The sequence below is a fragment of the Taudactylus pleione genome, unplaced genomic scaffold (assembly GCF_031769625.1).
Source record: "Taudactylus pleione unplaced genomic scaffold, aTauple2 ptg000316l, whole genome shotgun sequence".
Taxonomy (NCBI): domain Eukaryota; kingdom Metazoa; phylum Chordata; class Amphibia; order Anura; family Myobatrachidae; genus Taudactylus; species Taudactylus pleione.
Genome location: NW_028284717.1, coordinates 9,812,454 through 9,834,353, shown reverse-complemented (window position 1 = coordinate 9,834,353; position 21,900 = coordinate 9,812,454). Strand labels below are relative to the sequence as shown.

The 21,900-nt window shown below is 45.5% G+C and overlaps 1 protein-coding gene across 1 annotated transcript in view; it reads left to right on the top strand.

Annotated features, from left to right (window-relative positions):
* Positions 1–21,900, top strand: part of LIPI (lipase I) — a 47,968-nt gene that overhangs the window by 2,779 nt on the left and 23,289 nt on the right. The window contains exons 2-4 of the mRNA XM_088442749.1: positions 4,128–4,504; positions 10,374–10,482; positions 14,139–14,240. Coding sequence (XP_088298875.1) covers positions 4,128–4,504; positions 10,374–10,482; positions 14,139–14,240 — 588 coding nt within the window. The remainder of the gene's footprint in view (positions 1–4,127; positions 4,505–10,373; positions 10,483–14,138; positions 14,241–21,900) is intronic.

The window sequence follows — 21,900 nt, the reverse complement described above, 5'->3', positions numbered from 1 at the left end:
ATATATACTTAAAATAGTGATGTAAGAAATACTTGTATGTGTACAGTAAAATGTCATGTGTGTATAAGTGATTATAAAAGGGCTGCGTATGTACACAGAGCAAACAAACAAAGGCGCTCATGACGTTCCTTTGAATATGTGCTGTACTGTACATTGCCCTTTCTCAGTACTTCATGCACTGAAGACAGGGTGTGCTCAAAATCTGTGTTTATTCTGGAATGTCATAAGTGAGAAGACAAAGTAACAGCAGCAGAACTACTGTAACCTGGAAGTTCAACAAAGGAATTGGCATTCATGGGTGTACTTAGCCTTAGGGCTCATCCACACGAATGCACTGGACAAACAGATACAAAAGTTACACCCATCACTCTTAGCTTCAGGGACATTTCCAAAATGCCATCCCTTCCCCTCCTCTCTTTTCTGTCCCACTCATGGATTTTCCAACTAGACCTCCCCGATGTTTTTCCATCTTACCCTTTATATCCCCGTATAGCTTCCCTGAGCAGTTATTGCTTAAAAGATGTTAAAACTGACCCCCCTACTTTCCGGTACTGGTGGCTTCCATGTCTGCTCCTCTAGTGGAAAACTATGGGTATAGACATTGGAAGCCGATGGTTAGCAACCATCGATGTTTTCGATTCGATAGAAGTAGTTTTTCCATTGAATACCTGGAATTTGGTGGTTGCCAGCCTTCGGATGCGCACAACATCTATTTTCAGTGTATGGTGAGCCAGGGGGCAGCCCAGCACAGTGACTCCACCCCCTTTTTTGGCCACTAGTGTAACCATCACGATGGTTATACTAGCTAATAGTTGCAATGCGATGGCTAGTTTCCATTGCATCGCTGGATTTGATGTTGGATAGCCCAGCAACCATTCAATGCCGGGCTTCCGAAGTCAATCCCTAGAAAGCCGGTCATGTGGGGGAGTCCAGTGAATAGCAGACTATTTATTCTATAATAGGGAATCAAACCAGCCAGGGATAGCAGACTAGCATTCTATAATAGGGAATCAAACCAGCCATGGATAGCAGACTAGCTTTCTATAATAGAGAATCACCCCAGCCAGGGATAGCTGACTAGTCATTCTATAATAGGGAATGAAACGAACCAGGGATAGCAGACGAGTCAATCTATAATAGGGAATCAAACCAGCCAGGGATAGCAGAATAGCATTCTATAATAGGGAATCAAACCAGCCAGGAATAGCAGACTAGCATTCTATAATAGAGAATCACCCCAGCCAGGGATAGCAGACTAGCATTCTATAACAGGGAATCAAACCAGCCAGGGATAGCAGACTAGTCATTCTATAATATGAATCAAACCAGCCAGGGATAGCACACTAGCATTCTATAATAGGGAATCACACTAGCAGGGATAGCAGACTAGTCATTCTATAATAGGGAATCACACCAGCCAGAGATAGCAGACTAGTCATTCTATAATAGGGAATCACACCAGCCAGGGATAGCAGACTAGTCATTCTATAATAGGGAATCACACCAGCCAGGGATAGCAGACTAGTTATTCTATAATAGGGAATCAAACAAAGCCAGGGATAGCAGACTAGTCATTCTATAATAGGGAATCAAACAAGCCAGGGATAGCAGACTAGCATTCTATAATAGGGAATCAAATCAGCCAGAGATAGCAGACTAGCATTCTATAATAGGGAATCAAACCAGTCAGGTATAGCAGACTAGCATTCTATAATAGGGAATCACACCAGCCAGGAATAGCAGACTAGTCATTCTATAATAGGGAATCAAACCAGCCAGGGATAGCAGACAAGTCATTCTATAATAGGGAATCAAACCAGCCTGGGATAGCACACTAGCATTCTATAATAGGGAATCAAACCAGCCAGGGATAGCAGTCTAGCATTCTATAGTAGGCAATCATACCGGCCAGAGATAGCAGATTAGCATTCTATAATAGGGAATCACACCAGCTAGGGATAGCAGACTAGTAATTCTGTAATAGGAATCAAAACATGCTAGTGATAGTAGACTAGTCATTCTGTAATATGATTCAAACCAGCCAGGGATAGCAGACTAGTCCTTCTATAAAAGGCAATCAAACCAGCCAGGGATAGCAGACTATAATAGGGAATCACACCAGTCAGGGATAGCAGACTAGTAATTCTGTAATAGGACTCACACCAGTCAGGGATAGCTGAGTAGTCATTCTATAATAGGGAATCACACCAGCCAGGGATAGCAGACTAGTAATTCTGTAATATGAATCAAACCAGCCAGGGATAGCAGACTAGTCCTTCTATAAAAGGCAATCAAACCAGCCAGGGATAGCAGACTAGCATTCTATAATAGGGAATCACACTACCAGGGATAGCAGACTAGTCATTCTATAAAAGGCAATCAAACCAGCCAGGGATAGCAGACTAGCATTCTATAATAGGGAATCACACCAGCCAGGGATAGCAGACTAGTCATTCTATAATAGGGAATCAAGCAAAGCCAGGGATAGCAGATTTGCATTCTATAATAGGGAATCAAACCAGCCAGGGATAGCAGACTAGCATTCTATAAAAGGGAATCAAACCAGTCCGGTATAGCAGACTAGCATTCTATAATAGGGAATCACACCAGTCAGGAATAGCAGATTAGTCATTCTATAATAGGGAATCAAACCAGCCAGGGATAGCAGACAAGTCATATACACACATCACGTGACATAACCACATGTACTCAGCATTGTACCCATAGCATCACTTTATGTATACTACAGCACAGTATAAACTACACCATGCACCATATGCAATCTACATGCTGCTAGATTGGGGTCTATTTAATAATTATGTGGTCTTAGACCTGATAATTATAATGTCTTATGGCAGCTTATTGGGACAATAGGGAATTATGTATCACTAGGATTTACACACAGGCATACCTCCCAACATGACCCTCTCCAGGAGGAACACAATGCTCTGATCCTGGACTTCCCTGGTAATTTATGATTGGTGGCAGCTCCAGAGGCGGGGCTGCAGTACAGTCCAAAATTCAAATAGGGGAGTCACACCAACTGCCAGTGAGTCCCAGCCAGTGATGTTTGGCAGTGTGTGATGTGACAGTTGGTGTGACTCCCCTATTTGACTTTTGAAATACGCTGCAGCCTCACCTCTTACCAGGGAAGTCCAGGACCAGAGCATTGTGTCCCTCCTGGAGAGGGTCATGTTGGGAGGTATGCACAGTCACAGGCACTCCCATAAGAACCTATCCCTGCAATCACTTTACTGTGTGCTTTGGGGGCTTGGTAAACCTCACCAATAGTAGCCCCCATAAAAACCTATGGGGGGCTGCTATTGTGACTAAAATAGGGCATCACCAATATCTGCTACGGTCCCCCTCCTAGATACATCCCAGGCAGTGGCAGCTCCAGTGGTGGGGCTGCAGCGCAGTCCAAATTTCAAATAGGGGGGCCACACCAACTGCCACCCCAAATGCTGCCAAACATCACCAGCAGGGACACACTGGCAGTTGGTGTGGCTCCCCTGTTTGAATTCTGAACTGTGCTGCAGCCCAACCTCTGGAGCCGCCACTGATCCCAGGGACGCCTTAAATTTGCGGATATCACCAAAACACAACCTCGATATCTCTCAAGCAATCCCCCTGTTTCTGTATGCATATCTCACAGACATTATGTCCCAGTTTTAGACGCATTTGGGCTAATTCAGAATCGCTGCCGTGACTGCTTTAGCATCTTTTACTGTTGTTGCATCTGCGACTATATGTTACAGCTAGGATCAGCCCTTCCCCTGGTGTACATACTGTAAATGCGTCTGACTGTGCAATGACTGAGACGGCCATTTTGAGCATCTTCAGACATTGTAACCCCAGGTCGTTCTCACCATCGAAACTTGTACCAGCCCTGTGATAGGTACAGGTTGTTCATCTAAGTACGGCCTCTAATGTGATCAGTTTGCAACCAGTTTATCGACTTTGTGCCTCCGCATAGTCACCACCCTTTTTTGGGTGGCCCAAAAACAATTTAGCTAAGCGACTCCCCTGTTCGCGCTAGTTTCTTGTTCCAACAGCTTTTATTGTTCCCGTGTTAATGCCGCTAACCCTTTTTGTATCTTTTAACTTATCTCATTGTTGTTTTTCAGACTCTGAAGAAACTTGCCACCATTTTACAGACCTCAATTTACCAGATGCAATTATCGGCACAGACCTACAGGTGCAATTGCTGCTCAACACCAGAGAAAACGCGAACTGTGCTGGGGATCTAAACGAGGAAAATACAACGTCTTTCAAGTATCTGAATGTAACAAGAAAAACAATATTTATCACCCACGGGTACAGGCCCACGGGATCTCCTCCGGTATGGTTAGGGGACATCGTACAAAAATTGCTCGCCATCGATGACTTCAATATCATCATAGTTGACTGGAACCGAGGGGCCACAACACTGTTGTATAACAATGCGGCTGCGAAAACCCGAAAAGTTGCAGACATACTGAAAACCCTCATTGACACTATGTTGGTAAGATATTATGCTACACCGATGTCCTGGTCAGTATGTTTGGCCTACATGTTGTAATGGTATATTGTATGTCATGGCATAATTGCATGAGGTAGTCAACTATGGTCGAACTAGCGAGTGGCTGGGAAAACATGCTGAGACTTGCAGTTCCACAACACCACATATATTGGTTGTCTAAATCTGCAGCATGTCATTGCAGAGTAATTTTTCAAACACAGCCTGTAACGTGACAGGAGCTGATTGGTTGGTACTTTATCTCCATCTACTTTATCTCTCTCCAAGGCTTAGTACATAGACCCCATGTTATAATATCACTCTCACAAGGCACGAGGGCACACAGCTTTAGGGTGGTATTCAATTAGTTTTGCATCCGCGATAAAGTTTCGCATGACCGAATTTCCACCTACATCGCATGTTTTGGACGCGGAAACTTTTTGTGCGCGCCCCTGCTATTCGCCCTATTCAATTCCAAACAACGCGAAAATGGCAAGCCGCGAAGTCAGAACAGGCGGAAAGTGCTATCAGAAATGGGGAACTGAGCCAGAATCCCACAAAAAGATGCAGTAACTTTGGGGATCAATGCAGATGTCCCCGAATAGCCCTGTTTGGGGTACTTAAGTTCAGGGCCGGATTAAGGTCTGTAGGGACCCCTGGGCAACAAACATGTGGGGGCCCCTATTAAATGTGACAAACTGGGGGTATGCGCAATGGGGACCTTATGCAGAGCCCCCAGTAGTGTCAGTGTCCACAGTGGTAGTGCCCCGTATGCAGTGTACCCAGTAGTAGTGCCCCTTATGCAGTGCGCCCTATGCAATACTCCCATTAGTAGTGCCCCCTGTAGTAATGCCCTCTGTATAAATGCCCCCAGTAGGGCCCTGTAGTTGTGCCCCAAATAGTAATGCCCCCCAGTAGTAATTGGGCATGTGCCCAATAGTAATGCCCTAGTAGTAATGCCCCCTGTATAAATCCCCCAGTAGAAATACCCATGCAGTTGTGCCCCCAATAGTAATGCCCCCAGTAGTCATTCCCCCTTTAGTAGAGCCCTCTGTAGAAATGCCCCCAGTAGTAATGCCCCTCTATTATTGCCCCCAATACTAATGTTCCCTCTCTAGTAGAGCCCCCAATAGAAATGCCCCCTGATTAATGCCCCCAGCAGTAATGCTTCCCCCCCGAGTAATGTTCCCAGTAGTAATTCCCCCCCCAGTAATGCCCCCAGTAGTAATGCCTCCCCCCTCCCCGAGTAATGCCCCAGTAGTAATGCTCCCCCCTGAATAATGCCCCCCGCCAGTAATGCCCCCAGTAGTAATGCCTCCCCCCTCCCCGAGTAATGCCCCAGGTGTAATGTGTAATGCTCCCCCCCGAGTAATGTCCCCTTTAGTAATGCCCCCCGCCAGTAATGCCCCCTGCCAGTAATGCCCCCAGTAGTAATGCCTCCCCCTCCCCGAGTAATGCCCCAGGTGTAATGTGTAATGCCCCCCCCGCCAGTAATGCCCCCAGTAGGCCGCTTGCACTAAAAAAAATAAATAAATAAAGCTCATACTTACCTGAACCTTAGCCCCGCGTCCGCTGCAGTCCGCTCGGCTGCTCCTCCACACTATGGCAGAGACGTCATGATGTCTGCCATAGTGCTCTGCGTGAGCCGGAAGCTGGAGCTCATGTGAGCTCAAGCCTCCGACTCCGGCTGCTGCGGGGAGGGAGCCGGGCGCCCGCTGTTTACAGCGGGCGCCTGGTAATAGGAGCCTCCCTGCGGCGCCGGGGTTAGGTTGGCCCGGAGGAGGCGGAACTGGTTCCGCCTCCTCCGGTCCACTTTAACCCCGATGGGTGTGGGGGCCCTTAACGTGTGGGGGCCCAGGGACGATCGCCCCTGTCGCCCCTTCGTTAATCTGGCCCTGCTTAAGTTGTTTCAATAGCTCCTTGTTAGTGTCAGTGGCGTATCTATAATGGGTGCAGTGTGTGAAGGCACACGGGCACCTGGGTCCAGGGGAGCCTCGCACCGCACAACCTGCACCCATATTATTTTAAACTTACCTGTCCGTGGTGCCACATCGGGTGTCAGCGCTGCTCAGAGCACCGGAAAATGGCCGCTGCGGCCATTTTTCCAGTTTTCTGTGCATGCGCAGTAGACTCTGGGCACGCTCTCAGTCGGCTGCCGGCCACCGGGGAAAGAGAAGGGGGCCCCACACGGGGAGTCCACACAGGCCCCCTCCTCTCTTAAGACACCCCAGATTAGTGTCTTTCCACAAGTGGCAAAGAATGGCATTGTGCAGTATTTTTTGGTGAAAATAAGTAGTACTGTTAAATTTGGGATACTTGAAAGTGGGTGCTAGCATATTTTAAAGTCTCTAAAGTGAAGTAAAAAAAATCATGAAAAACGCACCTGCTGCAATCACCTGCAATCAAAAAAACACTTGACCCATCCTTGCAGACCCCCCAAAAATCTATTTTGCTGCTTTTTCATACTTTTTCACCCCCAAAATAAAAGTACTTTTTGTGGTGTTCCTACGTTTTTTTAGGGATTTTTTTATGCAGTTATCCTTTGGGGGGCTGTCCCAAGGGTTCTGTGTGGTTTCCCCACCTTTGTACCCCAAAATAACGATTTTGCACTTTTTTTCTCCTGCTATTCAGAGGAGAACCTTTTCCGCCTATTACATTGCATTGACTTTCAGCGGACGCGAAAAGTATTTGAAATTGAATACGGAGATTAGTCTCCGACACGCGAAAATACGTAATCGGTGAAACTTTTTTGCGGATCTCGGCTTTTCGCGTCTAATTGAATACGGGCCATAGTCGGGGACGGACTGGGGCTACTAAGCAGCCCTGGCAGTCCCCCTGCGTGCACCCGCAAAAGGGGCATGGCCACATCTCAAAAGGGGCGTGGCCATGTCTCAAAAGGGGCATTTGCCAGAAGTCACAGATGGGCAGTCTGGCCCTAGTTTTAGTTATATCTAATACAGCAAATTAAGAATGTTAGATTTACATACATTCACTTGTTCTTCTCCTCAACTTTCATTTGTTATTTATGTTTCTGACAACAGAGATTTCAAACTAGATGAATTTTATGTCCTTCCCCTGATTTGTAACAATCACTTACAGTATCTTTATATCCAAGTCCTCAGCCAGCTTCTTGGAGGTGCCTATGGTTGTTGAGAATGGGCTCAAAATCCTGAGAGGCTTTAAGTAGGAAAATATTCAACTCTGGAATTGTCTTCTCTTGGCTTAGTTTCATAATTCTCCTTCTTCTTTTTCTTCTCCTTCTCGTTCTTCTCCTTCTTTCTCTTACTCCCTTCCTTCTCTCCCTCCTTCCATTTCTCTTTGTCATCTCTCTCTCTCTCTCCTTCCTTTCCCTCCTGAAGTTTCTCACGTAAACTGTGTGTAACTTTCGATTTGGAATGAGTCACTTTCTCACCACTGACTGTATTGTGTATTATGAATCACAAACAGGTTCACTTGTCTATGTGATAATGTACTACAGTGTGTAGAAAAGTCTTTTCACTGATAAATCCTGAGTCATAGGCCAGATATACAGTACAAGTCTGGTGCAAGGTTTCTGGGTGCCCAGAGCAACATTTCAGCCACTGCCCCTGCTCCCTCCAATTCTTAATATGCCACGCATTAGTGTCCCCAATTTATAATATGCCACACAGCAGTGTCCCAAATTCATACTGTGCCTCATAACACTGCCCCAATTCATAATATGCCATCCATCTGAGCCACAAATTCATTATATTCCACACAGCAGTGTCCCAGATTCATAAAATAGATTATAGAAATGCCCCAACTAATATTCCACACAGCAGAGCCTGAAAATCATAATGTACCTCATAACACTGCCCCCAGTTCATAATATGCCATCCATCTATGCCACAAATTCATGATATGCCACACAGTTGTATCTCCACTTCATAATTGTGCTGCACATGAATGCCTACAATACATAAAACATACATAATATGCCACACATTTGAGCCCACAATACATAATATGCCACACAACTGTGCCCCAAATTTATTGTATGCCATCTAGCCATGAATTATGCCACACAATGCCCCCAATCCATATGCAACACATGTGCCCCAAATTCTTTATATGCCATACAGCTGTGCCCCCAATAAATTTTTCTACACATCCATGCCCCAATACATATTTATGCCACACATCTGTGCCCCAATATATATCAGTACCCATTAACACCCCCACACACACCCTGTCAGCACTCATTAACCCCCTCATGGTGGTCGGCGCCCTTATGCTGGCCATACACCTGCACGATTTTGGGTCGATTGCCCGATTTTCGACAAATCTTACGATGTATCGTGTAGAAATCGTGTATTTTTGGAGTAGGATACAATCAATACATGCTCCCGCAGCTCCTAAAACGGATCATATGATCAGATGCACAGCCCATATTATCCATCGTATCGTGTGCAGATCGTACTGTTTATTTTGTGCATGTGATGCATCGTGCGTCCATTCATGTAATTTCAATTACTTTTCCCTGATGAGCGCGTGAGATGACAGATCGTGTGCAATGAAAACACAACAAATCAAGCCACCGGGACTGCCAGGGAGCACCAGGGAATCCTATGTGAATCTTATCTTAAGTTGGTCGTGCAGGTGTATGGCCAGCACAGCTGCCTAATGGTAGCACCGGCCCTGCAGATATAATGTCAATGTCCTATAAATCAGCAGTCATTAGGGATGGTCATCAACCATTGATGGTTAGTAACTATCAATAGTTTGCCACCAATGGTTGATTGTTTTGCCATCGATGGCAAAGATCCGACTGTTCTCTACCAGAGGTGCCATTGATGGTGGCCAGCGCAGGAGGCATGAAGCTTATCCGTGCCCCTTACCCACCACTAAACCTTTCCCTTATAGGTATGCTGTGCAGTACAAGTAGGGATGTCTAGCCAATGAAACCATCAATGGTTTCTTATTGATGGTTTCATGCCATCCATGCTAACCACTGTGGGAGTGGTCAGGGTCCTGGAGTCTGGTCCACTCTTTCATGATCTGGCAGTGATCCCAATATTTGGGAGAAAGAAAGATATCACCCCAGAAATGTATTAATACCCAGCATGGCCCATGCAAAGAATCCGCCATCTGCAGAAGATATCAAAGGCTAGAGGCCCTTGTGTGTCACACATTCTGCACCCATTATACATATGCCAGTGTATCACACACAGGGCCGGCTCTAGGGGTGTTCGACCAGTGCAGTCGAACAGAGGCGCCACCCATAGAGGGCGCACCCCTCCCAAATATCCTGATTTCAGCGGGACAGTACTGTCCCGCTGTTCCACCTGTGGGCCGAAGTGGCCCGCGGGCGGTCAAATTGGGAGGTTGGGGACCGCCACAGCGGTGCCAGACCCCAGAGTCTGACTGGATGCTGTGCGCATGCGCGCGGCATCCATTCAGTGATGGGAGAGGGCTGCGGGAAGCCCAGCTAGTGAGGCTCCTCCCAGCCATGCAGGCACGCCTCCAAATAACGTCACGTAGGGGACGTGGCCTATGGTAATTAGGCCGCGCCCCCATTTTCAGTCGCATGCACGATGTTTGAGCGCACTGTAAAGAGCCAGCACAGGGTGCTTCAACCCCTGGAGCCGGCCCTGATCACACATATTACACAATCCATACAGAGAATGTTTTCAGTCCCCCCCATTGGAGCTTACAGTCTAAATTCCACATACTAGGGACCATTTTTGTCAGAGACCGATTATGTTTTTGAACAAACAAAATGGAACCCATGACCGCACGACTGTGATACAGTAATATAACCATTGTGCCACCATTACCCAGCTCTATTCCCAAATCTGAATCAGGCCTTTAGTGATTTCTGGTAACTGATTATTATACTGTATTGTTTTTACAGAGCGAAGGGGGCTCTCTGGACTCCATATATATGATAGGAGTCAGCCTTGGGGCACATATTTCTGGTTTCGTTGGAAAAATGTACAATGGTTCTATTGGAAGAATTACAGGTGAGTCATGGTTTTTTATTCTGACACCAATGCGGTGTCATGATAACATTTTTATTGAATAATTAATATTTTAGGTTTACAATTAGATTATTTTTTCTATTAAATGATGCACTTGTTTATTGAGGTGCGTACACACGGGACGATGTGCTGTATGAACGATATTTGTGAAAGATTTCACCGATTTCATTACTTTCTGTAGTGCAGGACAAACGATATTGGGTGTACATACTACATACTGAAAAATATCTATCAAAGATATCTTTCAGTGAAGTCATCCTGCCATATCTCTGAACAGGCAATTCTTGATGATATTGTCAGATTGGCCTGCATGTACGGACGACCATAGTTATCGTCCAGCGGGAGCGCGCATTGTTGGTCGTTCGTGGCATACACATGGAACTATATGAACAATATATTGTTGAACGATATCGTTATCATTCATATCATTCAAAGATATTGGACCTCATTCAGAGTCGGTCGTAAGCGGCCGCTCGGTCGTACGCCTAACGACCGTGAAACTGAAAAAGGTCGCAACCAAAGTGACGCCTATACGTGAACAATGCACCTCCTCTAGCTAGCGAGTGATAGCAGTTAGCGATCGAGTCAATCGTTGTCATTCGTTGTCAGTCGCTGTATGTTACTTTTCTTCTGATGGTTGCGGCCGCTTGTGTTGTGTTGATGCCCACATGTCATGTTTCCATGCTCTATCGATCAGCTTGTTAATAGCTTGATGACAATTATGTAATTAGTGTTCTAAAGTGTTGTTGGCTTTTTTTTTTTCCCTTTCAATTGGTCTTAAAACTTTATTGTTCAAATGTCATTTAGTTCATGCTGATGTTTTACTGGTAGTGCGTTTAATAAAAAAGATTTTAAACCCAGATTTTGGAATAATAATGTTGTGTTGTTGTTAAATGCATGTTAAAATTAACAAAAAACTGCATAGAATAAGCCATCCCCATGAAATGTATTTATTGTTATTATTCGCTAATGCTAACGCAGCTGATCAATTACAAGCCAATTAGCAGTGTTATTAGCTTCAACAAACGATTATTAGCTGCTTGCATTGTGTTGCTCAAAATAGAAACATCAATCCTAACATCAATAACATTTGATAGTATTGATTGTACTCTGGGCTTGCGAGAGCTCCTACCCAACCTCAAGCTGTACGATCAGCCAGGCCTCGAACCTGCTCGCAGAGTGACGTTTTACTACTTCCGGCCTTCTATGTCAGTCGTAGCAGGTAATTTATGTACGCCCCTAAAACGCCCTCAAAACGTGAGGAATGCCTGCGTTTTCAGACCACCACCCCCATCAACACCCACAAACGGCCTTTCATGTCAATCAACTCTCGGAAGCCACTTCCTGCTCGTAAGCCGTGCGATCAACAGCATTTTGGATCGCAAAGCCTCGTACGCACATGCGCACAACTAACCATACACATACGTGGTTTGGAAACATCGGATGCGTACGACCGACTCTGAATGAGGTCCATTGTCTCATGTGTACGCACCTTAAGTTTAATGCTTTTGTAATCTCTGCCATTAGGGGAATATCTGACACAGAGCGTACAGCAAACCCCACTGTCCCATTTTTTTATCATCTATCTCGGGGATCTAGTTATCATTAGTAGAATAGTCCTAAAAACACTGAAAACAGGTGTTTTTCCCTTGACGTATGGCTTTCCCTATTTAATAAGTCATGGAGTTGGTGATAACTATTGCCGGTGTATCTTGTAAGAGCATTTGTCAAATGTCTCTGGTGGTAGCTTCTTCCACACGCAAAGCACGGCAAAGTCTATTTAGCTAGGACATGTCTGGCTCTGGTCCTTCTATTGCTATTATCCGCTCATGATAGCGATAGCAGAGGCAATCACAGAATGCTTAATTACTAAAATAAAGGATTATTTCCTTCGCTAATTAAATTCAAGTAATTGCTTTTTCTATATTTTTACTTGTTTTTTTAACACTATTTTTTTTACTTGTGGTAACGGGTTGGGTATGAAATCCCGGCTGTCGGGATGCCGCCGATCAGAATACCGACAGCGGCATCCGACTGTCAGAATCAAGACACCCATAATACATAATTGTAAGTGTAACTCTAACCCCTACCCTAACTCTCTCTCCCTTCTTGGTGCCTAATCCTAACACCCTCCCTCCCCTAGTGCCTAAGCCTAGCCTCCCCCTCCCCGCACCCTCATCCTAACCCCCCCTCCCAAGTGCCTAAACCTAACCTCCCCTCTAGTGCCTAAACCTACCTCCCCCCTCCCCACACCCTAATCCTAACCCTCCCTCCCCAGTGCCTAAACCTAACCTCCCCTCTAGTGCCTAAACCTACCTCCCCCCTCCCCACACCCTAATCCTAACACTCCCTTCCCGGTGCCTAACCCTAACCCTCCCCCAAGTGCCTAACCCTAACCCTGCACCCTAACCTCCCCCTAACACCCCGATACTTACCTTCGAGATGCCGGCGGTCAGGATACTGGTGCCAGGATCCCAACCTGTCTGGGTTTTCCGTGCCAGTATTTAGACCATCAGCATCCCACATGCCGGGATGCTGACTACATCCCGTGGTAACTGCTACTGGAAGCCCAAGTCCAGGCTTCCAGTGTGCATGCGTGTCACGGCAATGTGACTGGCCGGTGAATTGGTCTTTACTTACGGTAGTGTTTCGATCCCCTTCAGTATTTGTACCTGGAAGTGACGTGGAGTGAAGGCAGGAGTGCTGTTCCTTGCCCATAAAGGCTAACCACACTTCGGGCGTGGTGGCTCGATTCTCCCCCTCTATGTCCACGTGGATAGTAAGAAATGACGTTGGACAGTAACTGATGACGTCAGGGTTCAAATACTGAAGGGGATCTATCCACTACCCTTTACTTACTGCTGACAGGGACACCGAGACGATGGGAGGGCCCAGGTGCTGCGGTTGTGTGGTCACTGGTGGGGGCCTTTCGGCAAATCAGGCCAGCCAGCCAGTATCACTGGGGAGCTGATGGTGGGATAATGATTAATAGATCCTCATATATGTGGGCAATATCCTATTTATTTCTTTAGAGGGTGTATTATTTCTCTGTGGTATGTGACCTGTTCAGAGGTTTTCTATGGCAGTTACTGTAAAGGAAAAGACAGTAGACATCATTGACGAACATTGCATTCAGGTACCACAACTGAATTAAACAGCAAGTGATCACCAATTAGCTTTTACCTGTCTAGTACAAGGTAGGTGGTAGACTGATTGCTTTATGTGGTTTAGTGCAAATCTTGTACCTGTATGCAATATTAATAAATGAACCCTTCTGTCTCACATACATTGACATGTGAAAATGATTTATAGTGACTGATTGCTTTATAGTACTAATGGATGACTATCATGAAATGTATGAGAGTTAATATTAATGTAATTTTTATTTAATCATAAAAATATGCATAATGTAGTTGTAAGTAGCAATGATTATATTTCTTGTCTTGTAATGATGTGCCTTATAGTTAACTGTAAGTTACCGGCTAGTCTTTATGGATAATCAGCAGAAAGCATTGCACCTGGCTGCAGGTAATATGCAGTTTTTAATTCATATACTGTTATTTATTTAATATTGTATCACAATGAAGACCATTATATTTTTCTAACATTGTTTATAATCATCCGCCTTTGGTGAATAGGTCTGGATCCCGCTGGTCCGCTATTCAATGGGAAGCCGCCGGAAGACAGATTGCACTATAGTGATGCAAAGTTTGTGGACGTCATTCACTCAGACACTGATGGTAAATGATATATATTTGGTCATCAAAATTGTTATATTGCTCTTGCTATTGGAAACATAGAGCTTGCTTCAGCCACACATCTAAAGATTATCTGTCCAACCAGCCAACTAGTTGATTGGTTGGAATAAAAATCTGGTAACATATGGGAGTAAATGATGATCAGCAATTTGCTCCTAAATGCCAGAAAACAGATGAAAATGGTCGTCAGACAAGTTTGTTAAATGTTTGATCTAAACAATTTGTTCAAACAACAGTTTTTGTCCATTTTGCGGCGTTTGGGAGCAAATTGCTGATTGTCATTTGCTTTCATACCTTACCAGATTTTCATTCCAACCAATCAACTAGTTGGCTGGTTGGACAGAAAATCTTTAGATGTGTGGCCAGCTTAAGGTGTTGGGGAGCTACATATTATCTCTATAGGGCCTCACATACTGCACAGAACAATCTACCTTGCCTTTACTATTTGAAACAAGACTGAAGTAAGCTGGCTGTAGGCATGGAGGTGTGTAGGTGGTGGTGACGGGGGCGGTCTCAACTGAGCAGTACTGTAGCCAAGGGAAACTGATTTCTATAACATACAAAGATACCTGTTTGTTTGTATGGTCACACAGCCTATGGGGAGCCCAAGGAGCAGTCACACTGGAGCTCAAGATTGTTCCTGGAGCTTTGGTTGTAGGCGGTTGTTCTGTGCCAGCAGAGGTATATTCTCACTTTGGAAGGATCTAGCTGTAAATGCTTGGCAAACTTTATGGTTATGTTAGCAAATATGCCGGATTTAGACCTCATGGGGCCCTAGGCAAAATACCAGTTTGGGGCCCCCCTCCCTCAAATAATCCATAGCACTATACCTTGGCACGTGCGCAGTGCAATCACGGTGCGTGCGCAGTCTACCGTTAATCGCTCAGCTCATAATTGTTTACTATTCAATTTTAAATCGGATTGCACAACATAAAAAACGACATCAATCAATCTATAGTACAGAGTAATTGAGAATAAGGCCGGCTACGCACTTGCACAATATCGGCCCGATTTAGCCAAATCGGAACGACAAATTGGACATACAGTATTGAGCAGTGTGTTTGCCTGATTTGTGCACTCTTGCGATCGCATTCGATATCGTGTGCTTGGCCGTGCTGCATGGCCAATCACACGATATCACATGCAGCGCCATACATATTAATGAAGGACGGAACAAGTGTTTGTTCCGTCGCTAATTAAATCATGTAGTGTGTATCGGCAATCATGCAATGTCCATGGTGAAGGCAAATCACCATGAACAGCGGCACGATTGCCGGTCGTTCTGGTTTGTACCCCCCCTAACACAGTACCCTACCTGGCTGGCTGCTGTGCTTCCCAGAGATCTGGGGCCTCTGCAGCTCTGCCTGTCCCTCTGGCCTCTGCGTGCTGCTGGTGGGTGGTAGCAAGCCTGGCAGTGGCACTGTGCAGAGGCTGATGTGCATGCTGGGGCTGGGCCAAGCCGTGGGACCAGGGGCAAACGCAGGACTCTCTAAATATAAATAAATGGGTGGGTTTCTAAATTTAAATATATATATATATATATATAAGGGGTGTGCACCGGCCACTTTTCGTGTTTTGTGTTTTGGTTTTGGATCTGGATCTTTCTTCGTGTTTTGGATCTGGATTGGTTTTGCCAAAACCACCCTTCCGTGTTTTGGGTTCTGGGTTTTGTGTTTTGGATCTGTATTTTTTTGAAAAAAAGCATAAAAACAGCTAAAATCACAGAATTTGTAGCTTTTTCTGCTCCTATGCTATTATTAACCTCAATAACCTTAATTTCCACTCATTTCCAGTCTATTCTGAATACCTCACACCTCACAATAGTGTTTTTATGTCCAAAAGGTTGCACCGAGGTAGCTGGATGACTATGCTAAGCGACACGAGTGGGCGGCACAACCACGTGACCCATCTAGGCGTGAAACTGCAGTGGCAGACAGGATGGCATTGAAAAACTAGGCCCCAAACTGTACATAATGCAAAGAAAAAAAAGAGGTGCAAGATGGAATTGTCCTTGGGCCCTCCCACCCACCCTTGTGTTGTATAAACAGGACATGCACACTTTAACAAACCAATCATTTCAGCGCCAGGGTCTGCCACACAACTGTGGCTGAAATGATTGGTTCGTTTGGGCCCCCACAAAACAAGCTGGCAATTAATCTGTCCCTGCACAAACTGGCTCTACGGAGGCAAGATGTCATCCTCATCCTCCTCATCCACCGATTCCTCACCCTCTTCAGTGTGTACATCCTCATCCTCACAGAGTATTAATTCGTCCCTGCTGGAACCACAGGTCCCTCTGTACGTTCTGGAGGCTGGTCTCCCTGGAAGAGTTGATAATTCATTTTATGAACATCATCTTCTCCACATTTTGTGGAAGCAACCTCCTACGCCTTTCGCTGACAAGGTTCCCGGCTGCACTAAACACTCTTTCGGAGTACACACTGGAGGGGGGGCAACTCAGGTAAAATAGAGCCAGTTTGTACAGGGACCTCCAAATTGCTTCTTTTTCCTGCCAGTACAGGTACGGACTGTCTGACATGCCTACTTGGATGCTGTCACCGATGTAATCCTTTAACAGACAGACGCACGCTTGTCGCTGCTGCTTTGAGGATTCAAGTGCGGCTACAGCCCACACAATTCACAAAGACAGAAAAAAAAAAGAATATTTTTATTGTTTGTGGAGCACACTTTGAGGGTTACACCACCCTTTAACAGACAGACGCACGCTTGTCGCTGCTGCTTTGAAGATGCAAGTGCGGCTACAGCCCACACAATTCACAAAGACAGAAAAAAGAAGAAGAATATTTTTATTGATTGTGTAGCACACTTTGAGGGTGTCACCACCCTTTAACAGACAGACGCACGCTTGTCGCTGCTGCTTTAAGGATGCAGGTGCGGCTACAGCCCACACATTTCACAAAGACCGAAAACAAAAGAACAATATTTTAATTGTTTGTGTAGCACACTTTGAGGGTGTCACCACCCTTTAACAGACAGACGCACGCTTGTCGCTGCTGCTTTAAGGATGCAGGTGCGGCTACAGCCCACACAATTCACAAAGACAGAAAAAAGAAGAATATTTTTATTGTTTGTGTAGCACACTTTGAGGGTGTCACCACCCTTTAACAGACAGACGCACGCTTGTCGCTGCTGCTTTAAGGATGCAGGTGCGGCTACAGCCCACACAATTCACAAAGACAGAAAAAAGAAGAAGAATATTTTAATTGTTTGTGTAGCACACTTTGAGGGTGTCACCACCCTTTAACAGACAGACGCACGCTTGTCGCTGCTGCTTTAAGGATGCAGGTGCGGCTACAGCCCACACAATTCACAAAGACAGAAAAAAGAAGAAGAATATTTTTATTGTTTGTGTAGCACACTTTGAGGGTGTCACCACCCTTTAACAGACAGACGCACGCTTGTCGCTGCTGCTTTGAGGATGCAAGTGCGGCTACATCGCACACAAGTCACAAACACATTACAAAAATAGTTTTTTATTTTTTGGAGCACTTTGAGAGTTACACCACCCTTTAACAGACAGACGCACGCTTGTCGCTGCTGCTTTAAGGATGCAGGTGCGGCTACAGCCCACACATTTCACAAAGACCGAAAAAAAAAGAACAATATTTTAATTGTTTGTGTAGCACACTGTGAGGGTGTCACCACCCTTTAACAGACAGACGCACGCTTGTCGCTGCTGCTTTGAGGATGCAAGTGTGGCTACATCGCACACAAGTCACAAACACATTAAAAAAAAAATTTTGATTTTTTTGGAGCACTTTGAGAGTTACAACACCCTTTAACAGACAGACACACGCTTGTCGCTGCTGCTTTGAGGATGCAAGTGCGGCTACAGCCCACACAATTCACAAAGACAGAAAAAAAAAGAACAATATTTTAATTGTTTGTGTAGCACACTTTGAGGGTGTCACCACCCTTTAACAGACAGACGCACGCTTGTCGCTGCTGCTTTAAGGATGCAGGTGCGGCTACAGCCCACACATTTCACAAAGACAGAAAAAAAAGAACAATATTTTAATTGTTTGTGTAGCACACTTTGAGGGTGTCACCACCCTTTAACAGACAGACGCACGCTTGTCGCTGCTGCTTTGAGGATGCAAGTGTGGCTACATCGCACACAAGTCACAAACACATTAAAAAAAATTTTTTGATTTTTTGGAGCACTTTGAGAGTTACAACACCCTTTAACAGACAGACGCACGCTTGTCGCTGCTGCTTTGAGGATGCAAGTGCGGCTACAGCCCACACAATTCACAAAGACAGAAAAAAAAAGAACAATATTTTAATTGTTTGTGTAGCACACTTTGAGGGTGTCACCACCCTTTAACAGACAGACGCACGCTTGTCGCTGCTGCTTTAAGGATGCAGGTGCGGCTACAGCCCACACATTTCACAAAGACAGAAAAAAAAAGAACAATATTTTAATTGTTTGTGTAGCACACTTTGAGGGTGTCACCACCCTTTAACAGACAGACGCACGCTTGTCGCTGCTGCTTTGAGGATGCAGGTGGAATCTAGACGGGATTTGGAACCGAGGACACACTACCTCCATCAATTGTCTAAATCCCACTGCACTAATGTCGGATACCGGACGCACGTCTAACACCAACATAGCAGTCAAGGCCTCAGTTATACGTTTTGCTTCAGGATGACTGCTGTCGTACTTCATCCTCATCGCTAGGGACTGTTGGAGGGTCAATTGTTTAGTAAAAGTAGTGATGTTCCTACTTCCTCTCTGGGATGATGAACAACTCCCAGCAGCAGCAACAGCACTAGGAGGAAGTGGTTCTTGATCTTTCCCTATTTTATTTTTATCGGAGAAAGTTTGGTCCTCCATTTATGTTATATTGATATATATACGTGCGGCTAAAGCGCACACAAACACAGAAAATATTTTTTTATTTTTGCTGGAGAGTAGTGCACTTTGTGGGTTACACCACCCTTTAAGAAATGAGCCAGCCGGCTCTTTACTTATGGGACACAGGCGCACGCTTGGCGCTGCTCCTTTGTTGATGCACGTGCAGCCACAGTGCACACAAGTCACAAACACAGAAAATATATATTTTTTTGGTTTGGAGTGTACTTTGGGGGTTACAGAACCCTTTAACGGTCAAGCCAGCCGGCCCTTTACTTAAGACACAGGCGCATGCTTGGCACTACTTTGTTGATGCACGTGCAGCTGCTGCGCACACAATTCACAAACACAGAAAATAATTTTTTTTTTGGTTTGGACTGGAGTGTACTTTCGGGGGTTACAGCACCCTTTAACGGTCTAGCCAGCCGGCCCTTTACTTATGACACAGGCGCACGCTTGGCACTACTTTGTTGATGCACGTGCGGCTACTGCGCACACAATTCACAAACACAGAAAATAATTTTTTTTTTGGTTTGGACTGGAGTGTACTTTGGGGGTTACAGCACCCTTTAATGGTCAAGCCAGCCGGCCCTTTACTTATGACACAGGCGCACGCTTGGCACTACTTTGTTGATGCACGTGCAGCCACAGTGCACACAAGTCACAAACACAGAAAATATATATTTTTTTGGTTTGGAGTGTACTTTGGGGGTTACAGAACCCTTTAACGGTCAAGCCAGCCGGCCCTTTACTTAAGACACAGGCGCATGCTTGGCACTACTTTGTTGATGCACGTGCAGCTGCTGCGCACACAATTCACAAACACAGAAAATAATTTTTTTTTTGGTTTGGACTGGAGTGTACTTTCGGGGGTTACAGCACCCTTTAACGGTCTAGCCAGCCGGCCCTTTACTTATGACACAGGCGCACGCTTGGCACTACTTTGTTGATGCACGTGCGGCTACTGCGCACACAATTCACAAACACAGAAAATAATTTTTTTTTTGGTTTGGACTGGAGTGTACTTTGGGGGTTACAGCACCCTTTAATGGTCAAGCCAGCCGGCCCTTTACTTATGACACAGGCGCACGCTTGGCACTACTTTGTTGATGCACGTGCGGCTACTGCGCACACAATTCACAAACACAGAAAATATTTTTTTTTTTGGTTTGGACTGGAGTGTACTTTGGGGGTTACAGCACCCTTTAACGGTCAAGCCAGCCAGCCCTTTACTTATGACACAGGCGCACGCTTGGCACTACTTTGTTGATGCACGTGCGGCTACTGCGCACACAATTCACAAACACAGAAAATAATTTTTTTTTTGGTTTGGACTGGACTGTACTTTCGGGGGTTACAGCACCCTTTAACGGTCAAGCCAGCCGGCCCTTTACTTATGACACAGGCGCACACTTGGCACTACTTTGTTGATGCACGTGCGGCTACTGCGCACACAATTCACAAACACAGAAAATATTTTTTTTTTTGGTTTGGACTGGAGTGTACTTTGGGGGTTACAGCACCCTTTAACGGTCAAGCCAGCCGGCCCTTTACTTATGACACAGGCGCACACTTGGCACTACTTTGTTGATGCACGTGCGGCTACTGCGCACACAATTCACAAACACAGAAAATATTTTTTTTTTTGGTTTGGACTGGAGTGTACTTTGGGGGTTACAGCACCCATTAACGGTCAAGCCAGCCGGCCCTTTACTTATGACACAGGCGCACGCTTGGCACTACTTTGTTGATGCACATGCGGCTACTGCGCACACAATTCACAAACACAGAAAATAATTTTTTTTTTGGTTTGGACTGGAGTGTACTTTGGGGGTTACAGCACCCTTTAACGGTCAAGCCAGCCGGCCCTTTACTTATGACACAGGCGCACGCTTGGCACTACTTTGTTGATGCACGTGCGGCTACTGCGCACACAATTCACAAACACAGAAAATAATTTTTTTTTTGGTTTGGACTGGAGTGTACTTTCGGGGGTTACAGCACCCTTAACGGTCAAGCCAGCCGGCTCTTTACTTATGACACAGGCGCACGCTTGGCACTACTTTGTTGATGCACGTGCGGCTACTGCGCACACATTTCACAAACACAGAAAATAATTTTTTTTTTGGTTTGGACTGGAGTGTACTTTCGGGGGTTACAGCACCCTTAACGGTCAAGCCAGCCGGCTCTTTACTTATGACACAGGCGCACGCTTGGCACTACTTTGTTGATGCACGTGCGGCTACTGCGCACACAATTCACAAACACAGAAAATAATTTTTTTTTTGGTTTGGACTGGAGTGTACTTTGGGGGTTACAGCACCCTTTAACGGTCAAGCCAGCCGGCCCTTTACTTATGACACAGGCGCACGCTTGGCACTACTTTGTTGATGCACGTGCGGCTACTGCGCACACAATTCACAAACACAGAAAATAATTATTTTTTTGTTTGGACTGGAGTGTACTTTGGGGGTTACAGCACCCTTTAACGGTCAAGCCAGCCGGCCCTTTACTTATGACACAGGCGCACGCTTGGCACTACTTTGTTGATGCACGTGCGGCTACTGCGCACACAATTCACAAACACAGAAAATATATTATTTTTTTAGCACTTGGGGGGAGCACCCCTGATGGACAGAGCACCCCCTGGACAACACTACAGCACCTCTTTAGGACTGGGACACTGCACAGGACTTTGGAGTGGACACAGCCCCTATGGAGAACTGACTGCACAACACAGTCCAGCCAGCCCCTATGGACTTTGAA